The sequence below is a fragment of the Sorex araneus genome, chromosome X (genome assembly GCF_027595985.1).
Source record: "Sorex araneus isolate mSorAra2 chromosome X, mSorAra2.pri, whole genome shotgun sequence".
Taxonomy (NCBI): domain Eukaryota; kingdom Metazoa; phylum Chordata; class Mammalia; order Eulipotyphla; family Soricidae; genus Sorex; species Sorex araneus.
The window spans coordinates 358511139-358527734 of NC_073313.1; the positions used below are offsets into that span (position 1 = coordinate 358511139).

Below are 16596 nucleotides of genomic sequence, written 5' to 3' on the forward strand. Positions count from 1 at the left end.
CACCCACGTAAGGGTAGGTCACCTGCTGGAGCAGAACCAGGGCGCAGCCCCTTGAGCACCTGCTCTGTGACACCCCTCGCTTTTCCATCCTGCAAAATGAGATTCTGCAGGGGAAAGGAGGTGCTGACCTCAGGGGAGGGGGCCCAAGACCCAGGGCCCTCCCAAGGGCCACCCCCCTCCCCAGAAGCAGACTCCAAAGTCTGGGCAGCACCCCAGTCTGCCCTGCACCCCAGTGCTCCCACCCGCAGGAGCCATATTGGGGGGGCAGGGATTACTCTCTGCTGCAGGGCTGCCCAGCCGCCCCCAGGGGCTGACTGGAACCACACTCTGGCCAAGCCCAGGACAGAAGGGGCATCTCCAGGAGACCCCTACACCAAGGAAGGGGCCACCCCTGTGGACAGGTAGACCGTGGGCCTTTCTCAGGGTGGACCTCACCTCCTGGGGGTCTCTTCATCTCAGCCTGCTCCCAGGCATTCCCTCTTTCCGGCTGGGGCTGGAGGAATGTGTCACTCACAGACCCTGGCTTTCCCCGGGACTCTGCAGCACCCCCCACACACACACCCTGTGTGAGCCCCGTCCTCTCCGTGAACGCCACCCCACGCTTATGCCCAGAGCCTCAGCCCTGCCACACAGGGACAGCGGGGCAGCCCCTGCGACAGCACAGTCCCCAGTACCACCTCAGCCCAGACGAGAATCTCCCCCCAGGGCAGCTACGCTGGCCTGCCAGACTCCCAGGTGCACTCTGTGTGTGCACATATGTGCTGCTGCATGTGTGAGTGTGTGCGTGCGTGTGTGGATGTGCATTGTGCATGTGTTCATGCGTGTAGACATACACATCCTAAAGTCCCCGCAGCTCTTGCTTCTCTGCAGAGGGTGGCGGAGGTAGACAGGCAGGCCGGCCTGAGTGGGCAGCCGGGGTGCTGGCCTGGGAGGCGGGGCAGCCCTCCTCCCGGTGTGACCCCCCCAGTGAGGAAGAAGGAAAGGCCAGAAGTCATGTGGGGTAAATGCAGAGACAGCACAGCCTTGGAGGAGAGGTTGACCAGATGGCCCCCGAGGCCCGCTGAGGAGCTCTGTGATTGTTGTGGAATGATTGATGTTCACACTTTAGAGCAGTCCCAGGATAGAAATCCATCCTCACGGCAGAGGTTTAGGGGTCCTCAGAGCCCCTCTCTTTAGCCAGCTCCTTCCCCTCAGCTTTCTGAACCGGCGAGGGCTTGGAGGCGAAGTGCCCCTTTGGGCCACTGATGAGAGGAGCCATCAGGAAGGGGGCCGCCTGGCTGCTTGCTCAAGCAGTGAGGTCACCGCTGTCCCCCTTGGCCCGGTGCTCTCTGTGTCCTCAGGGCCCTGGTGCCAGCGCCTCAGCTGAGAGAACAGGCGCGTAGGAAGGGCACTTTGCGGCCTCTGTCACGGAAGCTCTCCAGGGCTCTCCCCACCTCCCCCATAGCCGTCCTTTCCTTATTTGGCTGAAGAGGAGCTGGAAGGCCTGAGAGGCCAGGGCTGACCTACTCTCAGGGCCAAACCGGGTCCCCAGACCCCCTAACTCCCTGTTCACACAGGAGTCGGCCTCTCTCTGGGCCAGACGCCTCCACACCCAGGGCCCCCCGTCATGGGGGGGGCCGGGGTTGGCCCCAGGCACCCCCCAACCCCCGCCCCAGAGAGGGGCTGTGCAGAGGTCCCAGGCAGGATCAGGTTGAGAGCAAGAAGCAGGCCTGGCGAGTAGGGCTGAGACGGGGTGCCCGGCTGCTGGCCTCGGAGGAGCCCGCCCCTTGACCGCGCCGGGCTTCTTCCCTCCTGGTGCGGTTCTTGCTTCATCTGATCTGTTTCCTTCCAGGTCCGACTATAGGGCGCGGCCGCCCGCCCGGCCCTAGGAGCCTTGGCAATGGTTTTGTATTTCCGTAGACACCAGATACAAACATATGGATATATTTGTGTCCCTCCCCTGCTCCTCACCCCCCACCCCCACCCCAGCCCGATGCACACTCTACACGCAGGGCCCCTCTGACCTCTGACCCCGTGTTCCATGTGGCAGGGGCCCGCCCCGGGCCAGGTCCCAGTCATGGCTGCTGGCTGTCTGTGGCGGAAGTCCTCGGTGTTGCCCTTCCCCTCCTCCCGGCTCTGACCATTCTGTCCGTCTATCTCGTCTCGTCCTCAGTTTCCCAGCAATGTCATGAAGGGCTTCCTTTCCATGCCTAAAAGGAAACAATATGCTTTTGGGTAAGAGGTGGGATGGAGTCGGGCTCCCGGGACAACTTGAGGGCCCTCTGTCTTTGGGGTGACCCCGAGCAAGTCTCGGATGGGCTGTGATCACGGCCGGTTGGGGAACCTCCCAGCAGCGGCCCCCCGCGCCCCTCCCCCAAAGCCCCAGGGTCCCGGAGGAGCCGCCGTGGAGCTGGGGGAGACGCAGGGCCGGCGGCGGCGGCGGGGCTGGACGTATTGTTTCCCTTTGAGGCCGTCCTGGTCCTCGTCCCCATCCACAGCTCATGCTTTTTGATTTGCCTCTTTGGTTTTTTTTGCATGGACATGGCGAGTAGCACTGAGCAGGGCTTTTCTGTTCTCTGGGGGCGTCTCTGGTCAGGCTCTTCTTCTCTTGCAGATCCTAGGCCAGTGGGTAGGTTCAGGTGTGTCCTGGCGTGTCCTTGAGTCCGCCGAGGCTCCAGGGCGCGCCCGAGGCGAGCAGGGAGGCCGAGCCCTGGTGAGGAGGCGGCGGCCGGGCCGCGGGGCGCCCGCTGAGGACAGCCTGCTCTCTGTGCCTAGGTCCGTGCAGGACGGCGGCCAGGCCGGCCGGGAGAAGCTGGAGCTCGTCCTGTCCAACCTGCAGGCCGACGTCCTGGAGCTGCTGCTGGAGTTCGTCTACACCGGCTCCCTGGTCATCGACTCGGCCAACGCCAAGACGCTGCTGGAGGCGGCCAGCAAGTTCCAGTTTCACACCTTCTGCAGAGTCTGTGTGTCCTTCCTTGGTGAGCCAGCAGGGGGCGCCAGGGTGAGGCGGGAAGTAGGGGAGACAGCCCAGGCGTGGGGGTCCCGCCCAGGGCATCCGGGACAGTGGTTCCGCACAGCGTGGGGCACCGGGACCCCGATGACTCAGGGAGGATGCATGAGCCCTGCACTCAGTGCATGTGAGGCAGAGGGGGACGCCTGCTCTCTGGACACTGGACACCCCGCCTTTCGTCCCCTTGAGCCTGAGCTCCCTGGTGGAGGGTCGAGATAAGGGGACTGTCCAGCCTGACTGCCCGGGCCGGGGCCGAGTAAGGGCCTCGGGGTCAGAGCTGCCAGCGCCGGCAGCAGGGCGCAGGAGGGTGAGAATCTGGGGTGTGCAATGAGCGAGAGAAATGGGGGTGAGCCCAGGGCGGGGAGCAGGTCCAGTGGAGACAGCCCGAGGCCGAGAGGGGACCCAAGAGCCGAGCCTTGTTTGAGGTCAGGAGCCAGGTCGGAGTTTGACTTATGAAAGGGGGCTGAGGGGTGTGGATAGGCTGAAGGACCACGTGTGTCACCGTCCAATATCTGGAGGGACCCAGATGGGCAGGGTGGGGCTGAGCCCCTCAGAACTGGTGGGTGGCCTGTGAGGGGCTGTGGCGGCTGCAGAGTCGCCTTCTGGAAGCTTCTCAGAAGCTTCAGGCACGTGTGGCACTGAGGGTTGGACCCCCTCCACGCCGGGCAGCGAGTAGCCACAGCAGCGGGCTTTCTGCTGTCCGAGGCCCTCCTGGAGAATCAGCCTAGGTGGGGGCTCGGGGGGGCTGGGGAGAAGGGCACCAGAAGTGGGCTCTCGACTCTGGGTGCGGGGGGGCAGCCCAAGGACGCACACCTGCACGGTGGCAGAGAGATGGGTCCTGGGTGCGGGGGGTGGGGGGGGCCGGCCTTGCAGGGCCCTGTGGTCAACAGCCCTGTGCTCTCGCTTCCAGAGAAGCAGCTGACGGCCAGCAACTGCCTGGGCGTGCTGGCCATGGCCGAGGCCATGCAGTGCAGCGAGCTCTGCCACATGGCCAAGGCGTTCGCGCTGCAGATCTTCCCCGAGGTGGCGGCGCAGGATGAGATCCTCAGCATCTCCAAGGAGGACTTCATCGCCTACATCTCCAACGACAGCCTCAACACCAAGGCCGAGGAGCTGGTGTACGAGACCGTCATCAAGTGGATCAAGAAGGACCCCGCGTCCCGCGCGCAGGCAGGGCCCGTGGCAGGGGGGGCGGGCGTGGAGCAAGGCGGGGAGGCAAGGCCCCGAGACAGCGCCCTCCCGTCCAGCCAGCGCCGGGGGAGGGGGGGGTGTCAGGGGACCCCCTGGCAGGGGAGGGCGGCCGCTTGACACGAGCCATGGACACCGCGGCAGCCGCTGGGGCTGGCAGAGCCAGACTGGCCGCGCCAGGGCCTCATGGGGAGGTGCCCGGGCTGGGGTCGGGAGGGCGGCCCCGCAGCTGTGCCCAGGCTCTGGAGGGCGGGGCGGATGGTAGGTAGCGCTGGGCCGGGTGGGACGCCGAGGCGTGTAACAGCCGCAGGGGAGATGGATGGCCGGAACCCAGGGCAGCGGAGTGGGATCACAGGGGTAAGAAAGGGTGGCCGGGAGCTGGAGCGATAGCACAGCAGGTGGGGCGTTTGCCTGGCACGCGGCCGACCCGGGTTCTAATCCCAGCATCCCATATGGTCCCCTGAGCACCGCCAGGGGTGATTCCTGAGTGAAGAGCCAGGAGTAACCCCTGTGCATCGCCAGGTGTGACCCAAAAACCAAAAAAAAAAAAAAAAAATGGGTGGCCGCGGATGAGCCAGGGGCTGGGGGAGGGGTGCACGGTGCACACAGCTCTCAGCCCAGCCGGAACCCTGAGGCCGCTACTTCATCGGCGGTGGTGGCAGGAGCAGGACCGACTTTTCAGAGCGAGGCAGGCAGGGGACCGTGACAGTGACCGCCAGCCCCTAGCACATGCCCAGCTTCTTTGCCTCCCGTCCTAGGTGTTGGCCTCTGATAGTCTATAGACCCCCCTCCAGCGCCCCCTCCACCCCAGCCTCTCTCAGGCATAAACCTCTGACCTCACATCTTCCTGTTGGGCTCATTGACCCAGGAGAGACACCACCCACTCCCGTCGCCCTCCCGCTGCCCCGCCTTTCTTTCTCTCTCCTTTCTTTCTCTTTTCTTTCTCTCTTTTCCCTCTATGTGTGTCTCTCTGTCTCTGTCTGTCTCTGTCTCCCTCTCTCTCTCTGTCTCCCTCTCTCTCTCTCTCCCTCTCTCTCTCTCCCTCTCATCTCAGCTCCCTCCCTCCTCCTCCACCCTCCACAATCACTCCTGAGTGGCCTCATGCACACATGCCTCTCATCCTGAGATTTCTCCTTCCCCCGCCAGTTCCTTGGTCCACTGGGCATGAAAGACCCAACAGCCCTGGGACCCCTGGGGTTCTTGTCTCACTGTCCACTAAATGGCCCCTCACAGACACCTTGACGCCAAACAAGCACAAACCCCACCCTCTGCTCCCGTGCAGTGCAGCAGCTTCCAAAGTGCTCCCCGGCTCCACCGTCTGGCCTTGCTGGGGTGCCCGCCTTCCCGTGCACACGGCCTGGGCATCCCCTCCTTCTGCACCCCCTTCCCCAGCCCGACTGCCTCTTTGGGCCCCACTTCTGCCTTCCAGGTGAACCCCCGCTCCCCCGGCCCCGCAGTTGAGCTGTGGACAACAGGAGGTCCAGGCAGGGTCTGGCTGCTCTCCCCTCCCTCCCACCCCCAATCATGGACGAAACACGGGGCTCTGAGTAGCCACCAGTTACCTCTGGGTGAAGCTCAGGTGGAGGGAGGGCAGAGCTGCCAGGCAGGGGTAGGAATGGCATTGGCATGAGAGGTCTGCACTTGGGGGGACGGGACCCGAGTGCCAGGGGAGGCCGTGGGCCCTCATTACTCAAGGACCTTAACAGCGATCTTTAAAAGGAGAGCAGGGGCTGGGGGCTGGAGCAATAGCACAGCAGGTAGGGCGTTTGCTTTGCATGCAGCAGACCCGAGTTCGATTCCCAGCATCCCATATGGTCCCCTGAGCACCGCCAGGGGTAATTCCTGAGTGCAGAGCCAGGAGTAACCCCTGTGCATCGTCGGGTGTGACCCAAAAAGCAAAAAAAAAAAAGGAGAGCGCGGGAGCCGGAGCCATAGTCCAGCAGGGAGGGCACTTGCCTGGCCTGGGATCGAAGCCTAGCCGGGTTCGATCCCCGGAATCCCGTATGGGTCCCCCAGCTCGCCAGGAGTGATTCCTGAGTACAGAGCCAGGAGTAACTCCTGAGTATTTTTTCTTGGTGTGGCCCCAGAACAAACAAAGTTTTAAATACATAGAGCCCCCCCCCTCAAAAATCAATAAAATAAGTAAAAACGTGAAGAGGATGGTGGGTGCTGGAGCGGCCTAGCCCGGCCTCACGGCTCCCATCTCCTCTCCGGCACCGGCCCCCACCCCCGCCGGGTGCCCCTCCCTGCTCTATGCGCCCCTCCCTCTGGAGCGGGCCCCTGGCCTTCTGCCCGCTGCAGCAGGGGGTGGAGGTGAATGGACACCCGCCCCCCCCACTCATGGGTCAGTGACCCACAAGCTAGGTCCCCTCAGTCCCCCGCCGCCCGCCCCAAGCCCTCGGCCGGCTGTGCGGATGTCTACACCGCCAGCCCGTGTGGCCTCTGCGGTCTGAGCAGGTGTGTCCCCTGGCCCCGCAGCACGCTGCCGAGCTGCTGGCCGTGGTGCGGCTGCCCTTCATCCACCCCAGCTACCTGCTGAACGTGGTGGACAACGAGGAGCTCATCAAGTCTTCCGAGGCGTGCCGGGACCTGGTGAACGAGGCCAAGCGCTACCACATGCTGCCACACGCCCGCCAGGAGATGCAGACGCCGCGCACGCGGCCGCGCCTCTCGGCAGGTAGCCCCCGGCCCGGCCCCCCCCAAACAGGCGGGGTGCAGGCTGGGGAGGCCCCCGGCGGACCGTGTCCCTGTGTGTCCCTGCAGGTGTGGCCGAGGTCATCGTCCTGGTCGGTGGCCGTCAGATGGTGGGGATGACCCAGCGCTCGCTGGTGGCCGTCACCTGCTGGAACCCCCAGAACAACAAGTGGTACCCCCTGGCCTCTCTGCCTTTCTATGACCGCGAGTTCTTCAGCGTCGTGAGTGCCGGGGACAACATCTACCTCTCAGGTGAGACCAGGCACTGGGGCGGATGGACGGGCCCTGAGGCCCTGGCCAGGAGCTCCCACGGTGGCCAGGCTGGGCCCTGCCCGACCCCTCCCCATCGCCCCCCTGCGCGCCCTCCGGCCCAACGCTGCCCCCTGTGTACCGACAGGTGGGATGGAGTCGGGGCTGGCCCTACCCGATGTCTGGTGCTACATGTCCCTGCTGGACAGCTGGAACCTCGTGTCCAGGATGACAGTCCCCCGCTGCCGCCACAACAGCCTGGTGTACGACGGGAAGATCTACACGCTCGGGGGCCTGGGCGCAGCTGGCAACGTGGACCACGTGGAGAGGTAAGGAGGCCCAGGGTCGCGGGGACAGCCCGACAGTCCCCCAAGGTGGCTCCTTGTCCTCAGCGCCCACCCAGCTTAGGGGCAACTGGACAGAGCTAAGAGCAGAGATCACGTGTGTGCCGTGGACCGCCCCTCTCCCGGCCCACCCGCCTCCGTGTCCCTGCCAGGGAGGTAGCCAGCCCCGGGAGGAAGTGTGTCTGGGACATTGTCCCCCACCTGACATTCCTGAGAAGAGAAACCAAAGGGGCCCAGCACCACGCTCGTCTGCTGCCCCCTGCTGGTGCCACTGTCAAATCACACTGGGGCTGGAGCGCCAGAGCAGCAGGTAGGGTGTTCATTGGCCTTGCACTGCCGACCAGGTCTGATCCCAGCACGGCTAGGTTCCCCCCAGCACCACCAGGAGTGAGTCCTGAGCGCAGGGCCAGGAGTTGCCTCCTCTGAGCATCGCCGGGTGTGACCCCCCCAAACCAAACGAACAAAAATACATTGCCGCAGGGGGGAGTGGGGCCGGGTTGCAGGCAGGAAATACTCCTTTCCCCAGCTTGGTTCTTGGGTCTCCACCAGCTCTGGGATCTCTCTCAGCAGTGCATGGGGGCCGGGCGGTGCTGGTGATCAGACACCCCTCGTGCATGCAGGCATATGCTCAGCTCTGAGCTGTCACGCCAGCCCCGGGAAGCGCTGCGTCTTTCCCTCTGAGTGAGTCAAGGAGAGGCAGGAAGAGCAGAGACAGGAAGAGCAGGGCGCGAGGACAGACACCTTGGGGATGGAGGGCAGAAAGAGCTCGGGAAACCTCGGGGGGTTCACACTGGATGGGGAAGCGGACATGCTTTGGGACAAAGGAAGATGAGTCCTGGGGCTGGAGTGATAGCACAGCAGGTAGGGCATTTGCCTTGCACGCGGTCGACCCGGGTTCGATTCCCAGCATCCCATATGGTCCCCTGAGCACCGCCAGGGGTGATTCCTGAGTGCAGAGCCAGGAGTGACCCCTGTGCATTGTCGGGTGTGACCCAAAAAGCAAAAAAAAAAAAAAAAAAAAAAAAAGGAAGCCGAGTCCTGCTGAGTCAGGTCCCAATTCCAAGCCCGGGGGTTCTCGGGAGCCCCGTCGCCACGTCCTGGTCGTACCCTGGCCCGCTCCCCGGCCCTGTCATCAGCTACCCGGCGCTCGTCTTCCTGTGACAGCCTCTGCCTGTGGAGCTGCGCAGGCCCCTCAATTTATATTTTTCCCTTGGTGGCTAATTGGACACTTGACAAATGTTACAGCCGAGCTGGTTTCAGAGTGAGGCAGGCTTCGGATGTTCACCGTGGGCCTTCAACTCCCCCAAGTGGAGCCTGGTGATGCTCGATAACAGCATTTAATTGTCACATTGATTGGGAGGTGATGGGGAACCCCCGGCTAATCGCGGCGACACGAACGCTGCCTCGGAGTGGGTCAGTCTGGGGCTGACTGCCTTCGGTGGGAGCCACCGAGAGAGAGCCCACCAGCCACGCCCCCCGGGCCCTTTCCCTCCCCTGACTTGTCATCCCCATCAGCAGCAGCACAGGCAAAGGGCCCCCGTGTTCTCCAGAGGAGCAGACTGAGCCCTCTCGTCAGCCTGCCTCGCGTTTGTCAGCTATTTTAATCTCCTAAGACCCTGATCACTCATTTTGCAAACTTAGGCTTATCGATAAATACGGGGATTTGCTGGAGGATCAGATGCTCCCAGAGGGGGCAGAAGCTCCACTCCCCGAGGGCCCAGACCAGTTCTCCCGGCCCCAGCCTGGCCTGGCGGCGAGTCCCTGCCTGCCAGGTGGCTCAGCTCAGCTCAGCTCAGCACCAGGTGGGCCAACCTGTAAGTGGAGGGGCAGTTCAGGACAAGAGGGGGGGTGCTCGGGGAGCACTGAGCCTTCCTTAGCTGTGGGATCTGCCAGCTATCTCACCAGGATGCCAGATTGAAGCCCCTGAGGGGAGTTCGTGCCAGTGTAGTGGAGGGTGCAGGTGGAAGGGACCCCTACTGCTCCCCCAAGACCACCGCCCGAGCCCCCTTGGGCAAGTCCAGTTTGGTGCCAGGTGGTGGCAGTGATGGAAATTCAGGGTGACGGGAAGGTCGGGGTAATGGGGACAGACACCAGGGCACTCTGTCCCCCAGGAAACCCTCCTGGTACAAATTGCTACACTATGGATAATGAAGGCCATCCATGGTTCAGGATCATTATATTCCATTACGGTGTGAGAGGAAGAGAGCGAGATGAGATAATTAGGGATGAAAACAACAGCACCACAGCCCAGCCTGCGTTAGATCATATAAATAACCGGGTCCGAGCTTTCCTAGCAATACATCGCAGAAGCCGGGGTAAATGACAGCAGAGCAGCTCTCGGCGGGGTCATTTGCATGCCATTAGCATATCCTTCTCAAGCCGGAAGCTGACAGATTGAGCTGATGGAGGGCTGGTGGCTTGGCAATCAGCCACCTGGAATAACAAGCTCGGGGGAGACGCGCTTTGGCGGGACCTGCCATTACACCGAAAGCCTGGAGACTAACAGCCCCTTCCTGCTCCCTTCGCCGGCTCCTTCTGCAGCCGCTTCCTTCTCCATCGTGGCCTTAAAGCGTGGCGCCCCCTCCGGGGGCCACCTCACGTCCCTCTGCCTGCCCCGCCCCCCCACGTTCAACAGCCTCTTGGTCCTGAGTCCGCCAGGCCAGCCCGGAGCGGACCACTCGGGGGCCTCCTCTGAACCTTCCTGGATCATTGAGCTTGTGGGCAGGTCAGGGGTTGGGGGGGAACCCCAGGAAAGAGGTGCTGGGAGACCACCCCCAGGGTGCAGCAAATGCCATGGACGCAGTGGCCAGCGGGAGTAGCTCCAGCTGCCCTGAGGTCCAGAGGCGGCCTCCCCTGAGCAGACACTGACGTCCAAGCTGTCCCCCAACACAGGGATTCCCCATTCCCAGGCCTTCCGTCTGCTTAACCACACTTCTTGCTCTTCCTGTCTCCGCACTTTCCTCCCGCTCTGGGGGTGTGGGTCCCCCTCCCCTGTCTGTACTACCCTGCCCATCATCCTTGTGGTTTCAAACTTGGGGTTCTTGGGGGATTGCAGGGCAGGATGGAGCTGGGAGAGAGGGCTGAGGAGTCAAGAGGCAACTGGTCTGGTCGGGGGAGGGCGCCACCGACAAAATAGCAACCCCCAGAGGTTCAGGAGAGAGGAGCGGGTCCTGGGTGGGTGCAATCGCCCCTCCCCCCACTGGGCTCTGCCGTGTGATTCCATTCAGCCCTGGGGCCCCAAGGAGGCTGCGTACCAAGAGAGGAAATCCACGCCCTCACACCCCGGTCTCACGAGCTCTGCCACCTCTCGGGGAGCGCATGGCTGCAGGCAGGGATCCAGACGGCCCCTTCTCGGGCTCTCAGAGCCTGAGCCCCTCCTCCCCAGCCCCCACATTCCCCAGTGGCTTCCCCCCAGGCTCCTGCTGGCTTCTGCCGTTCAGGAAGCAAGGGGCTTCTTTTCCTGTAAGTCCCAAGGGACCTGCTTTTTCCTCCCCTCTGGGTGCAGACCCCACCCCACCCCCACCCCAGCCTGCTCCTTCCCATCTGCCTGTAAGTATGAGTAACACCGCCCCCCCCCCATCCCCTGTGTGCTGGGGCGGGTTCAGGTGGTCTCAGGAGAGAGTGTGGTTCAGTGCTCAGGAAGCCGCAAGCGCCTGGCTAGTCACGGCTGTTAGGATCAATTAAATCAGAAAACCTTCCCGTAGAGCCTGCTCGGAACAAGAGTAACCTCTAGTCCAGGCTTCCCTGGTCTCATTTCTTAGCCATGTTTCACTGCTGTCTGTTTGGAGTGTGTGCCATGGCCAGCACAGAGTGGCAGGAAGCACCCTCAACAGTGCTCCTGGGCCCTTCTCCCAGGACCGTGCTCAGTGGTGCCCCCTGATGGTTGGGAGTGGTGGGGCAAAGGGGCACAGCCCATAGCCCACAAATGCCGCTGGTTTGCTTGGTTTGCTGGTTGGTGTCGGTCAACCACAGACGAGACCCCTCCCTCCACCCCACCTGCCGAGATCCCACCTTCTCTGCACCCCTTCTCAGCGGTGTTTCTACCCAGCAGCATCTCCCCTGCAAAGAGCCTGTGTGCCCGCAGGTGGTGAGGCGGTCCGCTTCTTCTTGTGAGACCCCTCCACCTCTCTGCACCTGCGCACTGGGGGCACCGCTCTCTTGAAGACCCTCCCCCAGGAAAGCCCACGCCCCCCGCCCCACCCCAGTGTCTTCTATCCAGACCAGACATCCCGCTGTCTGCTGGGCACCCCCAGCTCCTTACCTTAAACTCCGATCCTCTACCTCCCCAGCCCCCCACCTTAGTCCCCTGACTCGCAAGTGGTACCTTCACCCTTCCCAGGAAGCCTGCGTCCTTCCTGCCGGTGCAGAGCCCCATGCACAGCTGAGCGTCTTCTGACTACCCTGCCCATCATCCTTGTGGTTTCAAACTTGGGGTTCTTGGGGGATTGCAGGGCAGGATGGAGCTGTGAGAGAGGGCTGAGGAGTCAAGAGACAACTGGTCTGGTGGGGGGGAGGGTGCTACCGACAAAATAGCGACCCCCAGAGGTTCAGGAGAGAGGAGCGGGTCCTGGGTGGGTGCAATCGCCCCTCCCCCCACTGGGCCCTGCCGTGTGATTTCAAGCTTGGGTGCCAGGGCAGCGGGGACAGGAGCCAGGGCCTCCCATGTCTGCCCTTCTGGCCCCCTGGGCTCCCTGCAGGCTCCTCCTTGACCCCCACCCCCCACCCCATCTTCCGTCTCCCAGGTACGACACCATCACCAACCAGTGGGAGGCGGTGGCCCCGCTGCCCAAGGCCGTGCACTCGGCCGCTGCCACTGTGTGCGGAGGCAAGATCTACGTCTTCGGGGGCGTCAACGAGGCCGGCCGGGCCGCCGGCGTCCTCCAGTCCTACGTCCCGCAGACCAACACGTGGAGCTTCATCGAGTCCCCGATGATCGGTGCGAGCACCCCCGCCCTGCTAGGCCCCAAGCCAGTTCTCCAAGGCCAGAGGGCCGGCGCGGAGCGGGGAGGGGGGAGGGGAGAGCCACCCACGGGGGGTCCGCCGGCCCCCCTGGTCAAAGCCCGACCTTTCTGCCCGCAGACAACAAGTACGCGCCGGCCGTCACCCTCAACGGCTTCGTCTTCATCCTGGGCGGCGCCTACGCCAGGGCCACGACCATCTACGACCCGGACAAGGGCAACATTAAGGCGGGCCCCAACATGAATCACTCCCGCCAGTTCTGCAGGTGAGGGGGGCTGGGGGCGGGAGGACTGCAGGGCGGGGGGAGCCCCAGCCACGGCTCCAGGGCAGGGCCCCCAGAAACCCAACCCTGGGGCTCCCGGGGACAACCCCGCCTTCTCCAAGCTAGAAACAACGGCCTGCGCGGTCAGAGAGGCCCCGCACGGCAGTGGTGACCCTGGCCATGCCACGGCCTCTGTGCCGGGTCCTGCCACGCACTCCGTCGCTCCCCGGGGAAGAGACAGGCGGGGTCAGGCCCTGAGATCTGCAGGGCAGCAGCCCCGGGCAGTGAGACGCAGACCCTGATGCCTCACCCCACCCCTTCCTGCCCTAGGAGGAACAGCTAAGTCGGGAGTCCCCCAGAAACCTCATTTCGTTTTTTTTTTTTTTTTTGGTTTTTTGGGTCACACCCAGCCATGCTCAGGGGCTACTCCTGGCTCTGCACTCAGGAATCACTCCTGGCAGTGCCTGGGGATCCATATGGGATGCTGGGAATCGAACCTGGGTCGCCCGCATACAAGGCAAACGCCCTCTCTGCTGTATCATCGATCCGGCCCAAAACCTCATTTCTTAGGTCCCTCGGAAGGCAGCTTGACGGGTGTCCAGAGCAAAACACAGAATCCCCCACCACAACCCCCTGTGGCCGCGTCTGGGGCACGGGAGTCGGGATCTGGGGCGGTTCCGGCAGATCAAGTGCTGCGCTCACGTGACTTCCGGTCACGTGCTCCGGAGGGACTGGACACACCCCCATAAGGGTTTAGTACAATCCCTCCACCACCCCCTCCTCCCGCAGGAAGTGCTGGTTCTGGGATTCTCCCAGGTGACCCGACCTGCTGCCCAGCCGCCTCTCTGCCTACTGACCCTGGCTCTGTGCCCAGGGGCAAAGATGCCAGGCGGGCCCCTCGGGGCTCACTGCATTTTGGGGGGCCAGTACACCTGCTGTCCTGCTTCGCCTGACGAAAGGTGGCTTTATTTTCTCCCCACGTTTGTTGGGACGCTGTGATTGGCTGTGAGGGGTAGGGTCAAGCACAGCTTGTTCCAGCACCACACCCACCATCAGAGTATCTGTCCCGCAGGCCCCCCCGCCCCCCACCCAGCTAGGTTCTGTGGGCCTCTGGCCTGCGGTTGCTCCCATACTGTGTCCGTTTGTGAATCCCACCTCTGAGAGACCACTCTGCACCCGCCCCTCCCCTGACTGGCCCCACTCGGCAGGATATTCTCTAGTTCCATCCCCGTCGAGTCAATTTGCATGATTTCTTGTTTTTCTGCAGCTGCCCAGTATCCTGTTGTGGATATTGCCCTAAAGTTCTTGATCCACTCAGCAGCAGTTAGACGTTTGGGTTATTTCCACATCCTGGCGATTACACTCAGCACCGCAATGACATAGATGTGCTGAGCATGCATCAGGAAAAGAGTTCCCTTGGGGGGCGGGTGGGTGACACGAGTGGTGGTTGCTCAGGGATTACTCCTGCCTCTGTGCTCAGGGATCACTCATATGTGAATGGTGCCTGGGATGGAAGCCCCCCACCTCCCCCCCCCCCCGCCCCCCGACCATCTCCCTGGCCCCAGGAGAGGTGTTTCTTACAGCTGTTCCAAGTCTGGCAGACCTGCAGAAGAGAGAGGTACCGCGTTAGGCCAGGAAAGCGGGTCCCCTGGGGGCTGCGCAGGGGGCCATCAGCTAATTCTCTCCCCGCTTCTCCCCCCACCCTCATAGCGCCGTGGTGCTGGACGGCAAGATCTACGCCACGGGGGGCATCGTGAGCAGCGAGGGGCCCGCCCTGGGCAACATGGAGGCCTACGAGCCCGCCACCAACACGTGGACCCTCCTCCCGCACATGCCCTGCCCCGTGTTCAGACACGGCTGCGTGGTGATCAAGAAGTACATCCAGAGTGGCTGACATCCGCAGGAAGCGCGCCCGGGCCACCCACTCGCCACGACCCGCGTTCAGCGCCCCCGGAGGCCGACCCGCACACTCGAGGGACCCGCGTGCCCCGTTCCGAATCCTCTCTACATTGAATGTAGACAAGCCTCCTCGCCTTTCCGGGGGGGCCGTAGCGGTGGGGCGCAGAGCCCCCCCATCCCCCACCAAGCGAGCGGGGCCTTGGGGTTGCTGCGAGGCACTTGCTCTCAACGGAGGCGCTCACTCTGCCCGGTGCAATAGAGTTACACATATTTTTCAACTGGGAGAGAGAAGCTGTTTTTTTCCTTCCTGCAGAGCAAGCTTGCTCCCCCCCCCCCGCCCCCCACAGCCGTAGATCAGTTCCCCTAGGACGGTATTAGGTATCAGGCTCTCTTGACATACGATCAAAGTGTCCTTACCACTTTGATTCCTCCTTTAGTTTTTAGCCGATCTCCACTTGCCGTGGCCCAGAGGAAACGAGGACAATGCAGAGCGGCTGCCCACTGCGTGCGTGCGTGTGCGCGTGCGTGCGTGTATGTGTGCGCGTGCGTGTGTGTGTGTGTGTGTGTGTGTGTGTGTGTGTGTGTGCCAGCTGCTGTGGGGACAGCCGGGGACAGCGTCTGTCCTTCCCAGGGTTTGCTTTCCGTGTTTGGGTTGGAGAAGAACAGGGGAGGTGGTGCTGGCTTCCTCTGATCCGGTATGAATGATTCAGATTTCCAAGGCATTTTCTTGCTCAACAAAAGGCTATTTTTAAGTACTAAGAGGGGGCAGCCACGAGGCTAAAGGCGGGGGTTCCCCCCCCTCCACCGCTCTTTGTAGGCAGTGCCAGAGATGGGGGGGCACTTGCTCTAATTTTTCTATGTGCAGAATAGAGGCCCTCTCCTGGAGGGGGGAGGGAGGGAGCGCCTCCCCACCCCCATTTTATTTTTTAGAAAAAGGAACTTCGAAACAGCCCCTCCCCCCTCATAAAAACTGTGCCTCCCAGCAGGCATTGTCCAAGAGAGAAGCTTGTGTTCTAGAAGGAGACCAGTACTGGCCGCTGGGCCCAGCGCGGCTCCCTCCGTGAGGTCCAGCTGAGGCCCCCGGCCGGCTGGCTGGGAAGAGAGGGAAGCGGAAGAGAGGGTCGTGTCTGCCAAGCACAGGAGACTATTTTTGATATTTATAGCTATATATTCAGGCGCCTGCCGCAGGAGCTCTCAGGATGAGGACTGCCCTTCTTGGAAGAGCCGGGCCAGCGGGGCCCGCAGCCCCGCGGAGCTGAGACAGGGGAGCCAGGAGGGAGGGTTCCCCAGGGCTCCAAAGACAAAGGCCTTCCCGCGCGTCCTCAGCCCCTCGGGCCTCACCCGGTGATCAGTCCCCGTTCCAGGCAAGAAGAAGGCTGCCCCGCCGCCTCCGCTGAGTCGAAGTTGGTACCAAATACACATCCACCATTTTTTCTATCTCGGAAGTCCACTTGCCATCATTTCCGCCATCACACGTGAGGAGAAGAGGGACAGGACCCCCCCAACCCCCCCCACCTCTCCCTGCCTCTCAGTATTCGATGACACAAATTTCTGATCCCAGCGTCAGGCCCTCCTCCCGCTCCAAGTATGGTTCCCACTTGGACAAGATCCCGAGCTTCGTTATGCAGTTTTTAATATTATTTATTCTTTTAAAAAAGTAATAAGCACAAAACTTACATACATTGTATGTCATTTAAAGTATTTATGTCAAACAGGGTGCAAGTGTGAACCCATGGACCGGAGCACAAACCTCTAACTGCCTGGGGCAGGGCTAACGTTAGCGTGGGCGTGCGTCTGCCTCCAAAGGAGGCCTTAGTCTCACCCAGCTCGACACAGATGACATTGGAATTCCGTTTCTCTCCTCATCGATCACACTGGAGCAAACTGGCGATGTCTGTGAATGATATAAAACAGGGTTCTCTGTAACGGTATTGTACATAGTCTATGTTTATTGTTAAGTTCTTGTTATATTATAATAAATATATTTATAGATCTAGACTTGGTGGCCACCG

The 16596-nt window shown here is 62.3% G+C and overlaps 1 protein-coding gene across 2 annotated transcripts in view; it reads left to right on the plus strand.

Moving 5' to 3' along the window:
- The window catches only part of KLHL29 (kelch like family member 29), a 255641-nt gene extending 239059 nt beyond the window's left edge, over window positions 1-16582 (plus strand). For both annotated transcript variants that reach the window (XM_055120101.1, XM_055120102.1), the window contains exons 7-14: window positions 2755-2957; window positions 3900-4159; window positions 6656-6854; window positions 6941-7123; window positions 7269-7449; window positions 12207-12400; window positions 12544-12688; window positions 14396-16582. In XM_055120101.1, the coding sequence (XP_054976076.1) occupies window positions 2755-2957; window positions 3900-4159; window positions 6656-6854; window positions 6941-7123; window positions 7269-7449; window positions 12207-12400; window positions 12544-12688; window positions 14396-14579 (1549 nt within the window). In that variant the 3' untranslated portion in view covers window positions 14580-16582. The remainder of the gene's footprint in view (window positions 1-2754; window positions 2958-3899; window positions 4160-6655; window positions 6855-6940; window positions 7124-7268; window positions 7450-12206; window positions 12401-12543; window positions 12689-14395) is intronic.
- Window positions 16583-16596: the final 14 nt, after the last annotated feature.